Consider the following 26850-nt stretch of genomic DNA (forward strand, 5'->3'; position numbering starts at 1 on the left):
TTTGTACCGGAGTGGTGTTCTCCGCGATCCGCTGAAGTAATTGAAACCCTTCGGGGTTCAGCGACATTATTATTATTTGTTGTCTTTAGTGTTTAATATTAATAACCAGAGCCCATTGAGGTGGTTCCGGCTTCCAGTTGAAAATCCTCTATTTTTGACATCGCGGAGCTATACAACTGGACCATCGTGGAGAATTCAACATCGGATACGAACAAATTATCAATCGATAACGAGATCAACCCGGATAATTTCGAGTACGCGTCGGATACTATTTGATGTTTTACTGTGTACTCGTCGAGTTTTTTCTGAAAACACGATGATATCTTCCTAGTGATTGCGTTGGCGACTCCAGCAATTGTTGTCATTGCGGAGACAGCGATTGGAACAGCGATCGGGGCTATCGTGGTTACCGTGGATAAAATAACACCGGCGCCAGCTACTATGCCCGACACTGAGTACACGACCGCGTCGATGGCGGTTATTTTACGACGGTATTTTTTTATTTTTACACGGTATTGTTCGGAAAGCGTTTTCAAGTTTGCGGAAAATTCTTTTGCGGTATCGAATCGATATTGATGTGACGTCGGTGATACCTCTGATTCAATTTCCTTGGTGGTCATTTTTATTTTAAAAGAGCTAGTGTTTTTAATTACTTAGATTCGCTACAAATTCCACATACCATGTAATGTTTGCCCCGGCTAGACTTCTATCAACGGCATAAATTGTAAACAGTTCAGTTGCGTTCTTGTCTATAATTGTTGATATTGTATTGTTAAACCCGGATGAACTCAACGATAATATATTAAACTGCATCATTGAAACCAGTGTCAATCGATAAATACCCTTAACAGTTGCGGTAATATTTACTGTATTCTGTGTAGGAGTCCAATCGAATGATCCATGCCGAATTGTGTATACTGTGTTGATGATGTTCTCATGAGGGGTTTTTATTTTTTCGAATTGCTCTGCTACTCTCGGTAGTCCGTCTTTAATCGTTTCAACATCAGTTCTGATTATTCCTACTTCCCGCCAATGCGCGTCTATATTATTCTTGTTCGCTGCAACATCAAGTTTGATTGTTTCTATTTCCCGTGTATTCTCGGTCATACTTTTTTTGTTTGCTGCAACATCAAGTTTGATTGTTCCTATTTCATATGTATGCACGTCTATACCTTTTTTGTTCGCTGCAACATCAGTTTTAATTAATCCTATTCCCCGCCAATACGCGTCTACATTTTTTTTGTTCGCTTCAATATCAGTTTTGATTGTTCCTATTTCCTGTGTATGCGCGTCCATATTATTTATGATCGTTGTAACATCAGTTTTGATTGTTTCTATTTTCCGTCCATGCGAGTCTACATTATTTATGATCGTTGCAACATTAGCGCCGATTATTTCTATTTCCCGTTCATGCGCGTCTACACTCCTTTTGTTTGTTGCAACATCAGTTTTGATTGTTTTTATTTCCTGTCCATACGCAGTGATATCATTTATAGTTATTGTAATCTCATCCGGCTTGGTATTTTTTTTACCAAAGAATTTATCAAAGTTGTCATCGATCCTGTTAACATTTTTTCGCAACGGGGGTAAATTGGCCGACATCTCCATAAGATCCGAAATAGCATTTTTTATTTTTACAAGATTTGGTTCGTCTGCCGTCGTGGATCCCCGAAAAAATCTATAGACAATGTCTCGCATTTCGCCGACGTGCGTTATTATCGACTTGAACTGTTCTCCATGCAAGTTAAATTCACCACGTAAACCCTTTAACGAATCCGACATGGTTACATAATTGTTGCCAAGTGTACTTATTTTTCCATTTATTGTCAAGATGGATTCACCCGGTTTGAGTCGTCCGTCGCCGGTATACAGCGCGATAGCGTTCTCGGCGGCATCACGCTGTCGTATTAAAATGTCATCCAGCGACACATTACTGGATTTCAATTTACCCTGGCGGTCTTGAAATACAACTATTTCGTCCGGGTCAACACTGGTTAAATTCAACGTATCAGCGATTTCATCCTCAATTAGTTTTTTTATGTCATCGGTGGCGGGCGTTTCCGTGGGCTTTTTCAGCGCCGAAACCGGTCGTCCCCAAATATCAATCATCGTTATTGTAAAAAAAACCAGCGTTTCTAATTAACCCGCCGGCCTCTACGACCCCACTAGTGTATTCGTTTACAACCACATGAGGTGGTTTTCGCGATGATGAAATCGCCGCGAGTACGTTCAATACCTCGCGGCCACATATCGGTGGGTCACTTAATTGCTGTGTTGGCAGCGTGGAATAAAAAACCCGGGCTGAACACGCCCGGGCTGAACACGCCCGGATATACCGCATGAACTCTTTCGGCGGGGCTAACCCGTATGAATCAAAATAGACGATTGCACGCGGATCAATCGCGTATGCAACCCAATGAGTCCCCGCTCCGGAGGACCCATCGAGGTTAATTATGCCTGTTTCAGTATTCCTTGGGGCCGCCGGTAATTGATCCCTCATAAAAACACCTCTGAAGTTTTTTATCGCTAACGCGTTTGCGGCGTCTATTAAATCAAAATTAGACATTGGAATCATAGACTCAGGAGTCATTGACTCCCGAGTCAATAAACGGTTCCCGGTAGTCTTAGACCCTTTCCCGAATACCATGAATACGGGGTCCCCGGTAGTCTTAGACCCTTTCCGGCCACGGGTCGTTTTTTTTGTAGCCTTTCCCGGTTGCCTTCTTCAATGCCATTCCCGCCGCGGTACCAACGGCCCCCAACGCCGCCGCCTTAGCCACTGCTGGTGCGGCCGCGGCAATCAACGCTGGAATCGCAGCTAACAGCGGAAATATCCCACCGGTCTTTTCCATGTTTTAAATTGCTGCGGCTGAAAAATCTATTTGAACACCCTTTTTATTCTTCATCGCATTATTGAAATGTTTTATTTGACGCGCCGTCAACGATATCTTATGATTACCACCCGCCATCTGCGACGGCTTCAGCGTTATTGTGGTCCCGCATTGTTTAGCCGACTTTGATCGTAATTTCTTGACTTGACCATCAGTCAACTCTACACTGACGACACTATACGACATTTTATTGTAAACGCGTTTTGTGCTTTCAATTACATGTTTTCCACTGGCGCATCAACGATTCTCATTCGTCCACCAACACCTTCTAGCAGCATTGATTTATCGCTGAGAATGACAGCAACCGCTCTATAATTAACATTAACCGGGGCTATATGAGCTCGGAAGTGTATATCAACGACGGATTGTCTCGTTAAATCAAGATGTTCCAGCGAAAAATAATAAATCGGATACAGGTTTTTAAAATCAAGTTGTGATATTTGCAAACCAGTGTCGACGTTTTGATCACGACCCATATACGACAGCAATCGATGATACACACGTGCGATATGGTTGTCGCCGTAATTAAGCTGTATATCCTCGGATGGTTCCTGTTGTCCGTTTATTCTCAGCGAAACATCCCTGACTCCTAATTGATCAAATATCATATGGCTGCGTTCTTGACTACCCAATCGTTCCCTATTCTGTAGCGCTATGAATATATGACGCGGGGCTGAAACACCCTGTTTTGACGCCAAGTGCCATGTAAACGTATCGGCGACGTTATCCTCTTTAGCATCAGTTGTTACCGCTAGCCAACTCAACAGCGATTTCCCTCCCTGTTCCATAAATGCTAACAATCGTGCTTCCGTGGTAACTGATGGAGTCAGCACCGGCATCCACAATGCCATTTTAGTTAAAATGACTTTACCGGCAGCGACGCCAGCAGCATGCCATATTGCATTGTTATCATCGCCCCTTCGCGTCAGCGCGATTGTATGCTTAGCCCCATAGACAACTTTTCTAACATTTCTGCAGAATCCAAATATGTGATGGAGTGGAATCGCGCATGAAAACTGTCGGCGTGGTCTTTGCAACATCCCTACTCGTGTTGCGAATCCCATATTGTAATTATCGTTAAGACTTTTTATAATATTGAACTCGACGCCCGGTCTTGCTCTGCGGTCTGGATTGGCTGCTTCAGCCTGTGGGTCAGTTGCGGTATCTCTTTCCACCAGCACGTTGATATACTGAAGATGATCAGCGCTATTAGCGGTGTCCTTTGCGAACATCATAGATGGGCCCGCCGATCTTGTATAATGATCTGAATACCTCGCTAACCCAATTATCGTCGTTGCAACATCAACCTCGCGTTCTATTGATTCAATTTCTCGCCCGTCAATAAGATATCTGGCGCTCTCAAATAACGCCATGATACCGTTGTTGACGAAACCAACTCGAACACGAGGGTCATCTGCGTATGGTGCATTATCGGCAGCATTTGTCACGAGTTCTCCCTCGATTTCGATAAACGCTTCACACGGCAAAAAATATTTACTGGTATCTTGGACTTGAAGTTCAATTCGCGATCGTAGGTCGGGTTGCGCTGCATAATAAGAATAATATTGATAATCACGGACAGAATCATCCCTGCGCACTGGGGCATCCATATCAAACGCGGGATCAGCGGTACGCGCAAACATTCTATTATTTATCATGTTGATGTTTTCAATTGCGATTTTTTCGTCGTAGACCACTTCCCGCTATCGCGTTCATGAGCGCGTTGGTTGCCGCATCGGCGGATGGCGAAGTCGCCAACGACGGAGTCGTCGCCAACGACTCTAATTTTTCTTCCACGGCGTTATTTATTACTTTACTGACATTTGCAGGCATCACTGTCGTTGATGGCATTACCGGTGGTTTCTGTTTTCTTTTTGAAAATCTCTTGGATTTCACCAATGACATTAGTTTGTCCCGCGCGGCTGAAAGCGCCTTTCCGGCAACATCTCCAATGGCACTAATACCCTTATCACGAATAACATCAATAGCCTTCATTCCTAATTGTTTGGCTAACGGCGCTACTTTTGGAGCCATTCTTGTAAATAACCCCGCAATGGTGCTACCGAGACCATCTCCATAGTACGCGCGGTAAACAGGCAATCGCGAGTTTACCACGTAGACGAGTACTGGTTTATCATGGTTGTAGTGTATGATCATCCTTATTAAAAACACCAGTTTTCCAATTAATCATCCACGAGTTCGTCTATGAGCGTTCGATATGCATTAATGTCCATAATACCGCCTGCAAATAACCGCTTGCAAATATCAGCGGCCTCATTGATTATTTCCGTAGAGTTATTTCCGGCTCGTTTTCCTCCGATTAGTACTTCCAGCCGTGATATATCACTGAGAACACTATTAGGGCAGGTAACGCCGTAGGATTCTTTACCAACAGGGTATCCTTTTCCTTTTTTTGGCGTTCTACTCTTAACTTTCTCGAGGAATTTATCGTAATCGGGATCACCACGATGTGGTAATGCTTCTCTATGTTTACTCGCTAAATACACTATTCTTGCCCAGTTCTCCGTCGAGGTTATTTTTTTCTTGTAACCTTCATTGATATACTCATCTCGAATGCTCTTAGTTGATGTTGTAGCAACAAAATTAACTAATTCTTCATCGTCGTCGATGTCTCTAATTTGATCTATTGCGGACTTTTTAAGAACATTACGGGGTATATTTCCCTCTTTCTTTTTTTCTTTCGATGTTTCTTCGGGTGTTTCTTCGGGTGTTTCTTCTTCTGGTTCTTTCGCAGTAGCACCTAATTCTTCCTCGTCGGCCATTGTAACATAAGGTTCTTGTGGTTCGGTTATAGCGAGTGGTGGTGGCCTCCGTGTTGTAGCAGCCGCTATTTTTGCAGGGAGTGTTTCTAAGGACCTTTTTGTTTGTTTTGTCTCTGCCGCTATCTTTTCAAGCGCACCAAGAACGGGTACAGTTGCCGCTGTAACATCCTTAGTCGCTTTAGTTACCGGGGCAAAGAGTTGTTCGCTTCCAACAGTAAAATCGGTTTGCATTTGTTGTCGCGTTTGAAGTTTCTCTCTCACTCTGTCTCGTAACGGTATAAACTTTTTAAGCGCTGCTAGCCGCTCTCTGGCTAGCCGAGTAGTAAGTGATTCACCTACCATTATTGTAAATTGATCCGCAATTTTCTAATTTTCCGCCGAGTGTACCATCGGGGGTTCCACGGAGTTTTCGTCTATAATCCTTCTAATGTTTTTGATCTTACTAGAAATCTCCCGGCGTCGTTCATAAACACGTACGAGTTTTTTTCGTATTATTTCAACGGCAGTGAATAGTCCAATGAATGCATTTGCGTCATTGTGGTACAGGTTCTCATTAATCGTATGTTGTAATCGTTTTATAAAAAAGTACTCGCGGGCCAGGGTAAAACGCCCCCGTTTCGACTGTTCGTTAATAATCTCATAATCGGATAATATTTTTTCACTGTCGAGACCATCAGATAATTCAATTCCTTGATTTTTTAATTTTGAAATCTCAGTTAATATATTATTGATGTCTTGGGAATCCATATTCTTATAAACATCTTATTTCTAATATCAAAAATTTTAATAAAATTTAAGTTAAAATTTAATAAAATTATTGGGGGTCATTTTTGACCCCGTTTTTTGTATGGACAGTACAATGCCGTAAATCTCCACTCGAGTGTTGTGGCAGATTACAGGCATACATGGACAGTACAATGCCGTAAATCTCCACTCGAGTGTTGTGGCAGATTACAGGCATACATGGACAGTACAATGCCGTAAATCTCCACTCGAGTGTTGTGGCAGATTACAGGCATACATATATACTTAATTAAGGACATTCACATCTTGGAACCCCAAACATACATCTCCGGGAGGGAGGCCTAGGGTGACAAACGTCATCGTAGACCGCCCAGAAGATATGCTTGGGGACATCACTACATGTACTTAATTAAGGATGAATATATTTACAATGAAATGATTGATGGATGATGGGGACGGCACAAGACAGCACAAACATAAAACGGCGGGGCGGAACTCTACGGCCAATTCAACCAATCAAAAGCAACCCAATTAAATTAACCCGGTTGCATGATTGTGAACAAAAGACAACCACACGCCCGGGTCAAGAGCGTGGGTTAGTTTTGATTAGTTGAATTGGCTTTCGAAAGCCCCAGGCTTATAACGAGTCATCTTATATATAAAGTGACTAATACAGCGGCGTCAGTCACAAGGTGTGTGTTAATTTGAATTCCCTTGAATCGTTGAATCCTTAAATACTTATTAATGGTGTTTCACGGCATTTAAATGAAACCAAATACTCAAATAAAACATTAAAAAAAAGAATACAGCTGTTAGATAACAGCGTGTATTTCATTAGTTTTCATCGTAAAATGATTAATTGATCGCAACATTAATTGGACTTCAAGGGACATAACTCTTGTCATGCGACGCTATCACAAAACGAGTTATCTCCCTTTGATGTTATATATGAAAATCGAATTCTGTGTCCGGTCATTTTTGAGATCGCTGTTTGATATACTCGTTCTGCTACTCTTCGTATTGAGGCGATACAAATGTCAAAATATTTTCCTGCCTCATTCATCGACTGAAATATTTTTTCCTCGTGAGTTGTTGTATCAAATGACTTTACGGGTTTTGCTTTCTTTGAGTATTTACCAGTTTCCCCTTTTTTGGTATTTTGACTTTGCGAGATAGCTTGCAAGTTTGTAAGAGAATTATCAGTCTTATTATTATTAATATGATCAATAACAAACCCATTCTCGATTAATCCGTTAAATGCTTCAAATACCGCCCTATGAACAAAATACTTCTTTTTTCCGACACCAAACATCAAATACCCCTGATTATTTTTCCATCCAACCGGCTTCTTCAGTCTGCGGTTTCTAACAATGCCGTCGCGAGATGTCTCGTAATTAACAAACACAGGGTGAGGTCTGAACTCTTGGTCCATTTGTATAATAATACTACTTGTCTAATTCATTATTTGGTTTAATTATAAACCTTTCAATGTAGTCTTGAGGAGTTTTGATGATTTTGTCCTTGACTGAGTCAAGGACGGAGTCGGCGGTGGGGTCAATGACGGCGTTTTTTATTCGTTTATCGTAATAACGCTTTAACTCTCTGTATCGCTTTCCGCCACAATTGATACACAACTGCGATTTTCCTCTTACACCAACGTGGCAAACCAAGCACGGGAGGGGGCCAAGAGAGCAATTACGAACGCTTTGTAAATGATACCCGCAGAATTCACCTCTGCATGATTTATTGCACGGGTTTGTCGACCCAATCATCAACCATTTGCATTTATTCATTATACTATATTCTTTTATTTAAATACTTGTTTTAATTATATGGATGAGTTTGAGAGATTAGCAGTAATTAAACCCTGGAAAAATATTAAGTTCAATCTCGATAGAGTCCTCAAGGACACACCAAAAGCGTTAATAAACGATAAAACCCTGTTGAGTAAAATACGCGATTGTATCAATGAATTCAAACGTGATGGTGCATCTCATAGTTGGTCAACATTTCGAATTGATGGTGTTGTTGATGCAACCATGAACGACAACCGCGCAGTAATGATAATATCACAACTTGACGGTAAAAAGTATTTCTTCAGAGTAAAATTCATTGTCCGGGTGGAATCAGGTGATTGGATCATACGTGATAAATTTGAACCAGTTCTCAGCGACAAGAAAACAGTCACTGTCAGCCGCGACTCCAAGCCGGGGTTGTTAACCGGAATTGACAGACCATACTATGAACGAGCGTATCCTGAAACAGCAGTTGTTTATGGAATATACCCGTTAAATAAGAAACCTGATATCGGAAAACTGAAACCGATGAAACAGTCAACGGGGATAAATTGTGTAGCAGAACGAATAATAGAGCATTTTACAAATGCATGTCGAGGAAACAAATTGACTGATTTACGACGTAGCAAAATCAACCAGTGGGAACTAACCGTAAAAGAGCGTGGAGCGACCATCAGCGACATAGCGAGATTAGAAACGTCGTTGAGATTTCCAATAACCGTTACAACGATAACCGGTGAAGTATTATACGAATCGAAGTATAAATCGAAGGGAGCCCCAATCAAAATTATTGATCATAACGAACACGCATGGACGCCCGCGATCACAATATTTCCACGGGATAGAACAGTAAAGTATATACCCGAAGAATTCCTGGGAGAACAATTCTCCAGGGATGGTTTTCTCGCGGAGAGGAAACTATTTGATGCTATTGCCTACTTGTGTAAAAACGACCCTGTATCAGTGTGGTTACTTCGCAGCGCTGAAAACGATGCGGATACCTTTGATCAGTTTGTAAGACCAAACGGCGAATTATATCGCACTGAAGCATTTCACAACAGGATGAAAAAAACCGCCATGGAATTTGAAGAGCATGATGAACAACTGCTAACAAATTGTTTTACGATTCCATCGGTTGTAGCTCATGTTGCAGCAAGGAAAAATGCGTGGAGACCAACGCGCAAGGAATTTCTACCGGATGTACAATCCAGTTGTTTGGAATACTATCACGGTGGACTTTGGAACACTGAATACAACCGCGACGCTATGATCTCGGTTGATATGGTTGCCTGTTATCCAGCGAGTTTTCTCGGGTATGGATCCGCCGCTGAGTACTTTAGACGATTTGGACACCCCAGTCATGAAATGACTCGTGTTGCTATTAATGGACCACTGCCTGATTTTGATTTAACCGGATTCGCTCGCATAGTATCATTTGAATTCGCGGCAGGACTCCATCGCTGTTGCTATATTTGGATCGGTAGACACATGGCTGAAAAGAAGTGGCTGCCAATAGCGCTGCTACGGTATATGATTGATTGTAGCATGCTAGTTTCGTTGATTGTCAGTGACGCAATTATATCATACCGGGCGCAGACTGAAGTCTGGTTACCAGAACCGGAGCGTCTAGATAGCATAATTGACGAGTCCAGAAAAAACATTGATGCCGACGAGGAATATATCATCGAATGGTCCAGGAGGATATTTAACCAACGAAACAGAGAGGCAAAAGATCTCGGTAGAAGAATAATTGGTAAGTTCACACAAGGTGGAAAAAACCACGACTACAAACGATATTGCTCACGGCTGATTATAGATGACGCAGAATATGATTTCGTAATCAAGGACGCAGTGGCAAAAAATAGATACGTGAACTGCAAAACAGCTTTCTTGTCCAATGGAACGAGGTTGGGTACAGTTGTTACCTACAGCGACGGAGACAGCCCGGCGTATCCACATTTGAGGGCGTCTATGCTGGGTTATGCCGCTATCAATTTATTCTCGATGATAAATAGATTCCCCGATACCGCGGTTAGAGTAGCCGTTGATTCGTTTTATGTTGACGTAGCGTATAAGGAAAACGTAGCCGAGTTTACTAGTCCGGACGAGAGTTGGGGTACATGGAGAATTAAAAATGAAATACGACGCGATTATTCCCCGTCAGCAGATGTCACCGTTGAGAACAACTACTTACGCGGTGATAAATTGTCAGAATGGTCTAATGCACCATCGTGTTCTGATCCAATTTGTAGACACAAAACAGTTTATTTAAGCGGCTGTGGCGGGTCAGGAAAGACGACTCGGGCAATTGAATTATTTCGTACGCGGGCAAGTATAATCGTGCTTACACCGACCCATAGACTAGCGCGAGAGATAAAACAACGAAATGTTGACGCCGTTACTTATCACAGCTTTTTTCGATACAGCGGCGGTGAGTGGACTCCTGATCGAATGGGTGAAAAATTTATTCCCGACATTATCATCTGGGATGAGATATGTACTGTTTCGTTAGATACTTTACAAATGTTTCTTGAGTGGTTGCTGCGCGCGAATACAGCGGTGATCATGTGTGGCGACCATGGCCAACCACCACCATTTGTCGGCGAGGGTCCACATGATTGGTTGAGCGGGTTCGTAGACTATTATGAAGAAACCGATACTGATTATCGAGCACTTGATGAACAACTGCGCGAGGTTAAAAAACTAATCAGATTACAGCCGGATAAAATTCAATGTGAAATAATTCGCGAGGTGATTCCGGAAACGCCGTTAAATGAATTCTGGGAAACATGGAGACCAAACGATTTGATTGTAGCGAGTAGAAAGATAGTCAGAGACACACTTCAGCGGAGGTTGTTTACGTTGCATAAGGAAAAGTTTCCAACGCGCCCAGTGCCGTTATGTTATAGACCCGCGGACACACGGCGGCAGAACATTGAAGTTGAAATCCCGGGCCCGACAGCGTCAGGGACAAAAAAACAAATTCTCGTGCTGAATGATATCGTGCTCGTTGATATCGGTGTCGTCGAGGACGCGCTACGTGCTGATAAATCCCCGTGGACGCTAGGATACGCAACAACAATACATTCCTCGCAGGGACTAACCATCACGGACACAATTGTTTGGATGGTTGATAATCGCATCGAATGGTCGAATCTAGTCTATCTTGCAGTGTCCCGAGTACGGAGAATAAATCAGCTTCGAAGAATTGTTGTTGACGAAGTCAGTGACGGAGTCACCAACGACAACGACATTATCGATGCAAGCGTCATTGATAGAAAACTCTCGGGTTACCGCCAACAGGATAAAAAAAAAACAGCGGCGTTTTGATATTGATGCTGAATTAATAATTGCGTTACGACAACAACAGAATAATCACTGCGCGAGTTGTAATTGTGTAATGCGCTGGCGTTATTCGGATAAAGACGCTCGCCAATTTACCGTGGACAGAATCGATAACAGTCTCGGTCATGTTAAAAACAATGTGAGGTTGACCTGTCTTGAGAGCAATAGACGCAACGGCGCTAGTTAAGACCACGCGGGGGTAATTGAGTATCGTCAGGTATCACTTGTAGTTGCTCGCGTGTAAATTCGCGCCGAGGAGCAGTTGAATCCAGTCTATAGATCGGTGGTCTACCAGTTGATCGTGTTATCGTTGATATGTTATGCGTGGTAACACTCCAAATAGGATCAGTAGCTCTTTTTTTACCGCCTTCAAGCTCTCCTGGTTCATATAGATATCTAACAGTGACATCGCCAAGAATCGGCTTGGAAACGCTATTTATTTTTGATTTTCCGGGTATATACTCGTATTTAATCGCGTCGCTGGGCTTCATGTTGATTGCTCGGGTAATCTCGTTATTTAACGCTGCAATTACACCTGGCAACCTTTTAACCCATTCACGAGATCGTTTTTCTTGGATGAATTCCTTCGCGTATTGATATCCAAATAACCGTTCAGCGAGAGTTCGATTGAATCGTTCAACAATTGCCTGATCTCGATGTAGCGCAGTATGACCTCGTCGTATCGCGACGCTATGATGTTTCAGCGTTGATAAAACAGCGCCGCGAAATTCACTACCGGGATCAACTTGTAATAGATTTGGCCAGCGCAGAGGGCCTCTTCGATAAATTCTTTCAAACGCAGCGGCTACTTCAGTTGCCGACTTTGTTTTTAACGGCTCCGCTTGTTTGTATCGACTCGCAACATCAACTACGGTTAGCGCGTATTTGTAACCGTTGTCATGCGGCAGAAATAATATATCAGCCTGATGAACTTCATTAGGTACGCTGACATCAAAGCGCGAGAAGTTGATTTGTTTAGGCGGTGGTAGATAGATTTGCCATATAGCCTGTTTGGATAACCAATTAGCCGCAGTGGTCTTTGTTACCTTTGCAGCGCTTGCAAGCTTACCAATTGCGGCCTTCCCCTTCCAGTATCCTCTCGGAGAATAATAGATGGATTCCATGTTGTTATTAATTACCAGCGCCCATCATTAATTTACCTTTCATAGCCGATTTTACCAACCATGAGGCCAATTTTTCTTTGACGGATTTATCAGGAATAGCATTTAATGCGTGAATTAATTTTACATCCGCGATATGACGCTGTTGCAGATCGCTACTTTTGTAAGCAACATCATGAGCATGACACGCCTTATCGATAGCGTTTATTGGATACTCACCGGGTTTGGGCTGATTTTGATCATCGAGTCTAATATCTAATCGTGTTCCGGGGCCACAGTAGCTATATCCTGGGAGGTGCTTTTCTCCTGGATACTTTGCCCACGGTGTTCCGGGGAGTTTTGCCAATTTGGCTGCGATGTCACCTCCTCGCTTTTTTTTAAAACATCTCCGGGTCTAGCAGAAATAAATCTAAATTTCTTTGTACCGCATTGTACACACTTACCAGTAAGCGCCGATCTATTATTTCTTGTTGTAACGGTTGTCATATCATTTGTGCCTGTACGCACTCTACACTTCACACAATATAGATCCATAATTTATGTATAGAAATATGAATATAATTGATTTTTCGGCGACTAAAACAAGAGAACCAGTTAAGCATGTTGCAGCGTTACCAAACTCGATCCGGATGATTATCATCGGACCATCTGGATCCGGCAAGACGCAATTGTTACTCAATTTAATAATGAGATGGATGAAGTGGGATAAGTTGTATTTGGTTGCTCCTAGCGTAGATGATCAACGATGCTACGAGGTGTTGAAAGATTTCAACGAGAATGCATCAGCGATCGCTAAAAAAAATGTCATCGAGTTTATTACAGATATCAATGATGCACCGGGTATTGATGATATTGATGGCGACGTTAACAATCTAGTCGTGTACGATGATGTTATGTTAGACAATCAAAAAAACCCAGCTAGGATATTTTCCAGAGGCAGGCATAAAAACACTGACGTGATATATGTCACTCAACGATACACTCAGATTCCAAAAGTAATTAGAGACAACTGTAATATTCTTGCTGTATTCAACGGCGTTGATACACACACGCTACGAAATATTTGGCAGACATGGTGCGGCGGTGACATGGACTTTAATGTTTTTCGAAACTTTTTTAGTCATGCTCAGTCGACCCCACATGGATTCGTAACGATAAATTTACATGATCCTCGGACACGATATCGTATCGGACTTGACCAAATATTCGGTTAGTTGCAAATAATTTTCATTGTAAATAACCACTTAGCAGCAGGGGGGGCGATGACATCGACGCGGTCGTCGATGTGCTTACCGGACGCTGACGACGCTGGGGATCGGCGCGCAGAAGGTGTTAATTAAACCAAATGACGATTGGACGATCCCCCAACGACGTCGTCGTTTTTTTTTTACCAGGCGCTGACGACACTAGATCGTTGAGTTGCAGAAAGTATTAATTAAGCAAAATAACGATTGGACAAAATGTCCGATTCGCCCCCTCTGCTGCTTACATACATACATACATACATACATACATACATACATACATACATATAAACATATATGCACACACACATGCATATATACTTATATACAGACACACATTTATGTATACACACATCTGCTCTTAAATTGATTTTTCCTAGCATAATGTTTGTTGAATCAGTTGTATGCTAACTATTATGGTAGAGTTTGTTCCTTAATACTTTATTTGGATATTTAGTCTATCAGTGCCATTGTCTGATTGTGCAGACGTAGGCATTGAAAAAATATATTTATTTCTTGATTTCATTTGTGTGTCCTTATTTATTCCGTTTCTCTTAACCCTGATAAGGATATGAGATTTAGTAGCATTTGATCACGAGGCTGAATTGTCTGAAAGAAAAATGAAAATTGCATCATGCTTTAAACTTGTCTATATTTTAGTTATGCTCAGTATTCTACAATTTCTACATTTGATTTTGAATTACCGCTTAAAGTGAGATTCACCATCAAGCCATCTGTTAATGACCAGCCAACATGTACAACTGGCTCGTATTTAACACCTTGTTCGGGCTCAAAGTCATTCGCTGGTATCTCCATCAACACTTTCCCTACTCCAATATCCCGATATACGTAATAACTTTAAAAAGTATTGTCATCTTTATTACCATCAGCCAGCTTTTGCCAGTATTTGTCGAACGAAATCGAAATGTTTCACGCCGTGAATCAGACATTTGGTTTTACAAGGTAGCCCGTATTTTCAGCACCCATTTGTAAAACTTCCTTCAGCATAGGTTCAAAGTCTCCAAAAATCATACATATTCCTTGGCACCATGTGTCAATCAAATTTAGCTTAACAACATTGATGATATGCCTCATGATTCCAGAAGTATAAACAGATGCCAGTAAAGATCAGATTTCGCGACTAGAACGATTATAGAAATAAAATTGTATATTTTGCCGAGCACATGTTCGTGCGGGAATTTCAAGTAATTTTATTTATGTTTGTCGAAGCGTTATTTTTCGTAAAAATCAATAATATAGTATTGTCTTATATTAGAATCTGCTCTTTGTTCGCGGTTTAAATGGATGAAAGGTAAATTGAATAATAATTTACTTTAGTTGCATTAATGATATTTTCAAAGAACAAGAATTGAAAAATGAAAACATAATCAAAATCAAAACAGAAAAGAAATGTTTCTATATGCAAGAACATCAAAATTGTCAGTCATTATCAGGCATACTAGCCTGATAATTTATGGGAAATACCTGAAACAATTTCCATAATATGTGGGGTTTAAAAAGATGATTTATTAAAATAAGATATGTTCTTGGATACACGTTTAGTAACATTTAAAGTTTTGAACTTGAAAAGAGCGAGCAAAGTTAAGCAAGATGGAGAAAGATGATTTTAAGAACAAGAATGAGTAAGTTATTAAAATTACTCCTAAATATGTTCGTACCATATGTTTTATAATAGTTATATGTTTTCTACAAACAGGCCGTATGACCATTGCGCAAATTGTCTTTAATTTTCTTTTTACATCTTAAACACGAAGTCCCATCATGACCTTGACATCAACCAATAATTTAGATGAAAAAATATAACTTGATTACGTGGTTGATACAAATGTTCACTTAAGGTCAGGATATAGATCAACACCTGCTGTTTATAAAACGAATAGTCAAGGGCAAACTATTGTCTCAGAAAGTATCATCTCTAGTGAATAAATTTACATTACAATATCATGTAATAAAAAAACTGACAAACAATTAAATTGAAGCAAATTCATATATATATATATATATATATATATATATATATTAAATCAAATATAATTAAATCAAATATACATAACACTTCCCCCATGAAGAAAATGAATTATTTATACACAAAGCTTTCTTTTTAATACACACTAAGTATACATGAGTCTGAAAAGAACTCATATAAATTACAAACATTGTACATGAAATAATACATTGTTATACACGGGAAAGTGTGTCTGCTATTACTATATTTTTATTATTATTTGATGTGTCTGGTGTCAAGATTATAATCATGTAATAACAAACTCCACCTTAGTAGTCTTTGATTTTTATTTTTCATCTTGCCGATGGAAGTAAGGGGTTGTTGTTACTAAATATAATAATGGAAGAAGGAGCTGAAGTAAGGTAAACTTCAAAATGTTGTAATGCCAATATCAAAGTCAAACATTCCTTCTTGATTGTTAAATACTTTCTTCGGTGCTTATTTAATTTCGTAGAAAAATAACATTTTCATCTTTTTGAATCAGAACTGCTTAAACCCCAAGATCACTTGCATCAATAGACAGTTTAAATGATTGGCTGAAATTTGGAGCTGTAAGAACTGGCGCTCTTTTATGTATGACTATCAACTTGTCAAAAACCTCCTGATATTTTTCAGTCCAAAGGAATTTGTTTTTTTTACTCAATACATTTGTCAGGGGTTCATCAGTTCAAGAAACATTTTAACAAAACTTTTGATAGTATCCGACCATACAAAAAATCTCATCAGTTTCTTTTTATTAACAAGCACGGGAAATTCAGAGATAGCCTTGACCTTAGCATCTATATGTTTAACTTGTCCATGTCCCACGATGTATCCTAGAAACGTTACACTAGCACCGAAGAAGTCACTTTAGATAAATCCAGAAGGTCAAATTATGTGACATATTTGGCATTCCCAGTCTCATTAATACAGTCATCGATTCTCGGTAATGGAAATGAATCTGTTTTTTGTCACACTATTCACCTTCCGATAATCAGTAAACATAAGGACAGTTTTATCTAATTTTGGAACTGGTATGCATGGTCAAATCCAGTCACTTTTACTGGGTTCTATGAAATCTTTCTCCAGCAAATATTGAATTTCTATTTTCGTGTATTCCTGTTTGAGATGGTTTATCCTGTACCGGTGTTGTTTGACAGGTTTAGAATGTTCAATTATAAAGTCATGGAAAATTTTGTTTGTTTGTTCTTGTAAGAACATCTGAAAATAAGTGCTCGTATTTAAATAATAACTGTTTAAGTTAATTTATGTATTGCTCTTGTAAATTTGAAAGTTTCTGGTACAGGTCTTTCATTATTTATGAGTTCCGAAGATTTGTCACTCCAATGTCAATATAATCCGATGATATTGCTTCACTTAATTCATCACTGAGTGGGACAAGTACAGCCAACTTACTTGCATGTTTAACCTGCCTATCTCTTTCAATATACTGTTACTCCTAAAATTTATTTAGATCCTAAGAGCACAAATATTATTTAACTCATTAATTTTCTTCTTAACTTTGTAAGGGCTGTAATATCTAAACTGAAGAAAAATGTGAACAATGAGCAAGAGAGACATAGCTCCATTATTACAAAATTCAAAGGTTATCTCCATTGATGTTCTGTCAAACATTTATTCCACTTTTAAATTGAACTGCTGAATGCCAAATTCAAGCATAATAGGCTGGAGCGTTCCAGACCAAAAGTTTGACCCATGACCCAATTGTATAGATTTGGATAGGCCAATTTGAGTAAAAGACCTTATCAAAGCTTTTACTATTATTTTAGATTTATATTCTTTAAGGGAATTGACTCTGAAAACCATGTTGACGCACGTATAATGGTCAACATGTATTGGTTACCTGACATGGTCTTAGGTAAGTGACTAACACAATCTACAATAGTTCTACTAAATAGTTCATCAGAGGCAGAAATAGGTTGCAGATGAGCCTTAGGAATTTTCTGATTTGATTTTCCTACCATATCTACATTTGATGACATCTTAGTAAAAGCGGATGTAAATACAATTTTGAATAACTTGAGGAATTAAATTTCTAAAATTGAAGTATTCTGAAATATTCCATCAAATATTCAAAATTATCCTGGACAAGCCCCCAATTTACTTTCTTACGTGTTTAGGCTCCAATAAATAGTTACACAAGAAAGAGTGAAAATAACCAGCTTACAAAAATACAGTAATTTATTTTCATGAAAAAGTTCTGGAAAAATATGAACTTACATTTTTTATAGAATCAAATCCAAAATAATCAAAGAATAATGCTAAAATAAAATGTTTGAAGTACTAATAACAAAATGTTCTATTGATTTCAAGTTCAAATCCTGACTCAGAATCCAAGATGAAAGACGATAACGTATGTTGCAATCCGTAGTGTAGAAGTCTACAGTTTCTTGTAAAAACAAGAATTATCAATCCGGTTTTGGGGATCTATATATATTTCTATAAAGAACTGACTTTGATTAAGAATCTCTAACGAGCACATGTATTTACAGGAAAAGAGAATTAATCCTTTGAATCAAAGTAATTTCAATTAATTCTGATCTAAGTAATTTGAAATAACTCCAAAAAGCACAACATACAACTTCCAGTGTAACAGCCCAGCTTCTACTGAGAATAACTCTCCAAACAGAGGCTATATCGTCTCATAAAACTTACACCGGGGGTCACGTGATCATATACTGGAAGCTTATATAAATTATGAACTTGTTAAAGATTACGTCCACTCAGTGTGGCCGTGATGAAAACCAATCATTTTACTCTAAGAAATAAAATATGAAAACAAATAGTTTACATTTTAAACACGAAGTCCCATCATGACCTCGACAATAGCCAATCATTGTAACATAAAAATAGAACTTGATTACGTGGCTGCTACAACTTTTAAATCAAGGTCAGGATCTAGGTCAACACCTGGTGTTAACAAAATGAGTAGTCAAGGTCAAACTATTTTCTGAAAAACGTATCATCTCCACTAAATAAATTTACATTACAATATCATGTATTGAAATAATTTAAAAGATAGCATAAATCAACCACTGACCAAAATCTATAGTAGTTTTGATTTATCTGTCTCTTTCTTTGTCTCACGCGTTACTATCTTGTATTGTAGTATTTCATAAGGTAATACAGGACTAGGTTTTGAAACTTTTAGCAGGATGGAGAGACTGACACATTCATACGTATTATATGCGCTATGTGAATTCATGTGTATGTGCACCTGTTTGAGCACTGGCCAGAAAACCAATAAATCTGTATTTAATCTATATTTCTGTTAGCTAGACTATAATTTGAGGCTTTCAGTTGTTTTAAATCACCATAATTGATTGAATTCTGAATAATGTAATTATAACATGTTCAGGTTGTATTCCATCGCGACTATCATAGATGCTACATGATCAACACTATATTGCTAAAATGTTACAACCCCTTATTTGTAGCAGAATTATAAATTATTTTCTACAATTTAATCATGATAATGCTTCATGTTTATTAAAAGATTTAGTGCAATAGTTTTCCTAGTGCAGGAAGTAAGAACAGGACCACTGCAATGAATCTAACAAAATGCCTATCATTTTTTATTATGCCAACCTATTTTTGTTTTATATGAGGAGATTTTAATTAGCATTCTTGATTTTTAAATGTAACCTAAAAACGTAGGAAAGAAAGTCTATCACGATGTGTACATGTAAGTAATACGATATTGTCCTGTTTGCATCTTTAGAAAGTGTCATTCGCACAAACTTAACATATGTCTTGAAATGTTTCACCCACCATTACAATTTCCAAGACTTCCTCTCCAGGATCCATTATCACCACATCGAAGAGGTTCCACTGATTGTAAGCTATATTTGTACCCTTCATTGCACTGTATCGTCAGCGTTGCATTGTACGTTGTGTTACCAGCAATTCCTGGTGTAATAATTACTTCACTGTGGGCAGGGATTCCCGTAGGATCACCACAATCTATCGCTAGTATGTTGAAGAAATGGAAATATAAACAAGGTACATATACAACTTGAAATATATGAGTTGGGTTTTAAAGTGTCTAAATATATGACCTTAGTGAGACTGTCATATAGTATTCTCGTTATTACTTTATCTTTAGAAGTAACGTGACGAACACGAATGCATTGCAATAAAGATTTTAAACGTTGACACAGAACTGCAAGCGACTTTAAATATTAAATACTATGAATAGGATATCGTAACAAACATGATTACCGTTTGTTCAAATACCTCTGTATATGATTATGTAAGTTACAAAATACTATTTTGTGAGCATCGAAAATGAATTAATTACCAGAACATGTGAAATTTCTTGACCATGTCTTGGTGCCCATGCATTCTACGATGCTCTTGGCTTCTGTCAAACTCGATCTATTTTCAGATATGTGATATCCATTCTCGCACGAAACATTAAGTTGTGTTCCGTAGGTAAAATTTTGGTTTGAGTCCCCTAGTTTAACAACTTCAACTCTTCCGTTTCGTACGATGTATGGAGAACATTCGAGTACTGCAAATACAAATTGTTATTATATGTGAAATTTAAGACTTAGCACTTTGAGAGAAAATAAAAGACTTCTATTAAAATCTTTACTAAAATATCACACATAGTACTACTCTCCTTTTACTCCGAGGCAGATTTAGGGTTTTGTATTTAATTTGTATATGATAATTATTAATTTCGAAATATGATACAAACCCAACCCTTGTCATGTACAAATTTTCTAATTCTTAACCACATACTATTAATGTTAAACAATGAAGAGTTCGAAGATACACTTGCCATGACTCAATGATCAAACATATTATGTGCACAACAATTTAATGACAGCATTGCATGCTCAGCTGTCCACTAAAAACTATAAACAACAGATGAGCCAACTTCATCAGTGTTTAAAATATTTATATCATAACACTGGTTATTCTTACCTTCGTATGCTTCCAGCTCGCAAATGCTGATAAAAGTCTCTTGTGTGGGGTTTGCCAGTTTCGTATTATTAAGTTTAATTGAACTTATTCTTGTATCGAGAGTTGCATTCACATCTATGATTTCCGGTGGCCATCTCGAATTGAATTGTATATGTTGCCATGTTCTGTCCTCCACTTGAACGTACATATTCGAACCATCTAGCCTATTGTAAGTATTTTGCTCTGCAATAGTAAATCACCTAATTCCAATGTATGTACACAAAATATCATTGAAGATTTATTTAAATGTTCAACCAATGCAATTAGTTTTCCCACAGCATGTTAACATCATACGTATATGACTTATAAATATTCATAAGAAAATATATTAGTAATATTAACCATAAAATGCTTTCTTGTGCAAACCATACACCTCAAATATATCCATATTCTAATAAGGAATTATTTGTATAATTTATCTTATTCTCGATGTTAACCAATATAATGAAGTGAACTTCGTCCTATACGTCGTCATACTGTGCTAAAAACATTTTTGGATGATGTTTTCGTATTCCATATTTACTTATTTCATGGGTTCCATCTTCACAGACCTTGGGAACAAAAGGGATTCATTTACATTGATTATTGACCAGGTTAACAAATAAGGATGCACACTAATAATAGCTTAATACCAGATGTTAACATGCATCAAATTTTTCCTCTGTCAGAAACACAAATTAAATTTAAACACGACAATGACTATGTTGCTAGCCTATCGTTAATGTTGTAGACTGGAGAAACAGGTACATACATAGTTTCTATTAAACCAAGCTGACCAAGAAAATAAATACCATCAGCTTTATGGTAAATATTCGTAAAGCCTGCAAACGTGCTAACTCATATTTAGTATTTTTAATTCAAATTCATGTTTTATCTAAGTAATCAGAAGCCAGTTTGCTATCTATTTTCTATTTTGATGTTACTGTGCTATTTTTTCTTTTAAAAAATTAACTAAAGCTATTTAAAAAAAAAACACAAACATTTTAGAAAATTGTAAATATAAATAAAACAAAATAATCTAATTGCCCTTCCATGCTTATAAGAATGTAAGAATGGATATATTCGAAATACATACAATTTTCATAATTAATATTTACAAGAACAGTATACCCTGGAACTGCTACGACTGTATGATATTAAACTAAATAACATGAATAGAGAGAATCTTCACGTTTTGTAGCATTCGACAAATAATTTATCTCACTAGAATACGAAGTGAAAATTTCAGTCATATCGCTACGATGTCTGCAGTGTGGCAGTTTTTAGTGATGTCTAGCACTGGGGCATCATGCCGCAGACATGTGGCATGATGTCCCACCCAGTCACATTATCCTGACACCGGGCCGACCAGTAGTCCTAACACTGACCTCTTAATGCTGAACGCCAAGCGAGGCAGCTGTTAGTACCATTTTTGTAAGTCTTTGGTATGACTCGGCCAGGGATCGAACCCACGACCTCCCGCATCCGAGGCGGACGCTCTAAACACTAGGCCACCGGAACGGTCCAAAATTATAGAGTCACCCGAATGAATTTCAGTGATGCTCAGAATAAATTTCATGCTTGGAAGTTCTGAAACAACAGTAGCATGGACTAGTGTCGGTGTGCTATGGGGGTTGATGTATAACAATGATTTAATCTAAAATGTCCTTGACTGAATTCACAATTATCCGAAGTTATAACAATAACAAGTGTGATATTTTATTCAATATGCCTGTGAAAGGATAAAAGATCGAAAGATCAACAAAAGCGAAGAGTCACAATCAGCTCAATTCGAGTAAAATATCATAAAGGATTGAGACATATGATATCTTACAATTTGCCGAATGGGAATTAAACATAACCGGAAGCCAAACGACACATATCGACTGAAATCGTACTTTTCGTTTTCATTTCTCATTTTATTCCCCTCTTTACAACTTTTTTTAGTAGATAACAAATTGCAAGGCATATATGCTATGAAATATATATCTTTATTGTATGTATTGGGAGACGGTAGAAGGCTTTTTATATATGGCCCCAAATTAAATGTGTCACTGGGTGGTGATGCAGAAATCTGTGAAGCCTTTTACGTGAAAAGGCTTTATTTTCTTATTTAGTCTGGAATGCGATGTGTAACAGCATTTATTGTTCATTTATTATATTTCAATATTCTAATATGGCTCAAATGTTCTGAAGTCAGCAATGATGTACCTTTCAGGCCAGCCCGGCCGTTTAGTTTTCAAGACCCCCTAGGAACCACATTGGAAGCGGTATTGAGGCTGGTGGAGCTACTGTAGCATGCTTATTTATTTTGTGAATTGTAGTTCGGGGCCCCTAATGAGCGGGGCCCAAGGTAACCACTTTGCTTGCCTTGCCCTAAGGATGGCCCTGCGTTGAGATCAAATACGCACAACTCTATTTCCGACAATTCGCCAATTGGAAAGTTGTAAAACATATTCGAGCCTAATCTACCTTCAGACAAATCAAAAAAAGACAAAAGAAACTAAAAGATAAAAATATCTTTAATTATTTGCCAGCGTATATGAAGATCGCATATATGAATATATATATATATATATATATATATATATATATATATATATATATTCGTTTGCAAGACTGCGAATCATCCTACGATTTTTATTATCTCACTTGTGTTCTATCTGAACTTGGTAGGATTTAACAAGTCCACTAAATATATTCTTATTTTTGAGTAAGTCTGTTTTACATGTATCGAACCCTCTCTGATTAATATTTTGCCTGAGCGTTTGCATCCTAATTTCAATTTCCCTGCATATTATATCAAAAGTGACGTTCGTAATGAGTAAGCCTCAGCGTCAGCCCTTTTCTTTTCAGCAAGCTTTGTATTGTCAGCTCGATTTCTATTTCAGCATCAGCTATGTGTAAGCTTAATAATCACATTAGTTACAGCTTCCAGATTACAACTAGTACAACAAATAACATACACATAGCAAATTCATCATACTATAAGATATTAGCCATTTTATGTCGGGGTGGGGGTGGATGTGGATGGTCGCATCGCATTTGCTTCTGGCTGTATGCAATACTTGGATAGATACGCCTGGAACTCAAATATCGGCCTTGTTGCAAAGATGGGGGTGATAGCGTTAAGTGGGAAACACTACAAGCACCTGGTTCCGGATCTCATGGAGGTCAGCCTCGCTTTGTACAATGTATGGGTTGATGATCAATACATTAATCACATTTGTTGATCAATCGATACATTAATCGTATTTGTCGATAAATCTAGATATTGATCATATACATGGGAGCTCGCACATAAGGGTAATGGGTGGGATTTGCCCCGCCCCCCCCCCCCCCCATTTCACCTACAAACGGGTTTTGGTCTACATCAGTAAAACTTTATAACTTACCACTACTTGTTTGCCTCCGAAAATATTCATTTGGGCGACCAGGGTCATAAATGTCGACATTTCAAAATATTATCATTTCTTGATGAACCCATAATCAGTCATATATGCTAATATAATTCTGTGCATTTATCATATCATTGATCTGGTGATTGTTCCTTGTTGAACAATACTTTAATCGGATTGACGAACGATTTCAATGCATTTGCTTGCAGATGAATATTGTGTGCATGTCTTGGTTAGAGTATTCAGTGTCTTTAGTTTAATACGCGAGGGATTGAATAAATGTGTGAAAGAGTACATTATTATCAGTCTGCATTTTAAATAAACAAGTAATTTAGGTACCTTTGCTAAGTGTCTGCGCTAGATGATATCGTATCTGGTTTCTTTCTGAGTTGATCAACATGAACAATGAAAAAATAAACAACCGGTTACAACTGGTGTAAATACCATCAACGTACTAAACCATTTATATAGATCAGTGGTACATTTCTGAATCATAACAATCACACTCAAGCTGCTAGACCACATTGTGATATATTTTGTATGAGCTGTGTAGGGATGGAATAGATTGTAATAATACACCAAAACACATACAAGTTTCAAAATTGACACTCACAAGAACGGTAGGCAAGGATACGGTTACGACTTTATCGTCTTACACTAAGTAACAGAAGTACAGAAAACCAGTAAGTTTTGTAAAATTCAACAAATAATTTATTTTCTAGAATACAAAGTGAAAATATAAAAATTAACTCTAGTACTGTGAAATAAATCCTAAAAAGTCCTAAAAGTTTTATCACAAGTCCATATGTATAGTCTTCATAATAAATTCCAATAGTGTTCGGTATGAATTCCAATCTGGAAAATGCTGACGTACCAGTAGCATGGAATAGTGTTGATGTGCTAAGAGTCCTGATGTATCTCACTAATATAATCCAACACTTCCTCGACGGAATTCACAATAATTACCAAAAAGTAATTTAGTCAGAAAATATTATTGAGCACTTTGTAATTCCAGTAAATATTTTAAATCATTAAATCCTCTCAAATTTATAAATTGAACACAAATACAAGATTGACCTCACAAGTCAGATGCTAAGGTAGGAATATTTCTTCTCCCTAATACAAAACCTGTCACAATATCAGGAAGAGATTGAGGGCCAGAAATATCAGGTATATTGCTAAAACTTTAGTAATGAACATGGCTAATAATAGGTACAATAGGACTTCCAGAGGGGAAAATCGTTGACCTTAACTCAAATCTAGGTAAATAGGTTTACCTGCATTACTACTACTACTGCAACTACTATTACTACTACTACTACTACTACTACTACTAATAATAATAATAATAATATTAATAATATAATCTACAATCGTGACAAAATGTGTTATGTATGTATGTATGATGTTGTTTACTAAAATATATTGCCCAATGCCCAACTTATGCCCTCAATCCTCAAGGAAAATCACAGGACAAATTAAATATACATAACATAAGAAGTATACCAAATACCTGGACTTACGACATTATATAAAGTTGGCATATAAAAATACTCACAGTGCATATGAAAAGTAATTATAATAGATGTAACACAGGACATGCTAATAAATATGTTCATACATAAAACAAAACTAATAAATAAAATACTAATAATCGTATGGCTAATAAGCAACAAACGTGAAGCATAATCTGGTGTACGTAAAGCAATCCGTCTCATGACACGTATTATATAAATGTCAAAACAGAATTAGCGTACGCTAAAATGTATATGGTATGGTTAGCAGTACACGCCATACTTGTAAGAAAATATAAATCTAAAACTGAAATTAGAAACTAGAAGCATTTAACATGCAAGTACTTCACAGTGATATCTTCATAATAAGATGTACACCAGGAAATTGTGGTAAAAATGTTTATCTACAAAGAATAATAATTTTAATATATAATCTAGAATCATATATAAAAATTAGTTATGTAATATGTTGTTTACAAAAAAAAAACATTAATCAGGTAGGACCAACTCACACCGTCAGTTCTTAGGGTAAAGCAAAGCACAAATTAAATATACATGAAGATTAAGTAGAATCCGTATTGGAATTAATATTGTACCACATAAATACTCAAACGTAAGTAAGAAAAATATGGATGGGCCTACAGATTTAAAATAAAAAATACAGCAACATCACGTCCCAGTGCACAGAGAAGATGACCACGAACGATCAAGGTCATCAATTAGAGACAATGCATTAATATCGGTTGATAATAACGAAATGTATCCCCGATACAATTTTAGATGCAAATTAATGAAATAATGAAATGGAGAAAAAGCAACATATATAAAATGCATCATAGCAATCATTGAATCGTATAAGTGGATTTGGGTATATTAGCAAATATCCATGATTTATTTCACTGACGATACATTTGTTACTCAGGCTCATTCTCAAGGAAAAAATTTTTTCTTTCGCTTTTACAAAAGGAATGTATGAATGAATACCCGAGTCGAAAACAAACAGTAATAAAACTATCATTTACAGTGAAATATATATAG

The 26850-nt window shown here is 37.8% G+C and overlaps 1 protein-coding gene across 2 annotated transcripts in view; it reads right to left on the reverse strand.

Annotated features, from left to right (window-relative positions):
• LOC149807844 (receptor-type tyrosine-protein phosphatase epsilon-like) overlaps positions 1-26850 on the reverse strand; it is a 154577-nt gene that overhangs the window by 91828 nt on the left and 35899 nt on the right. For both annotated transcript variants that reach the window (XM_089971382.1, XM_089971380.1), the window contains exons 4-6: positions 20883-21104; positions 20251-20463; positions 19722-19919 (exon numbers count right to left, since the gene is read on the reverse strand). In XM_089971382.1, the coding sequence (XP_089827508.1) occupies positions 19722-19919; positions 20251-20463; positions 20883-21104 (633 nt within the window). The remainder of the gene's footprint in view (positions 1-19721; positions 19920-20250; positions 20464-20882; positions 21105-26850) is intronic.

Source organism: Sinohyriopsis cumingii, chromosome 1 (genome assembly GCF_028554795.1).
Source record: "Sinohyriopsis cumingii isolate HCF-2022 chromosome 1, ASM2855479v2, whole genome shotgun sequence".
Taxonomy (NCBI): Eukaryota; Metazoa; Mollusca; class Bivalvia; order Unionida; family Unionidae; genus Sinohyriopsis; species Sinohyriopsis cumingii.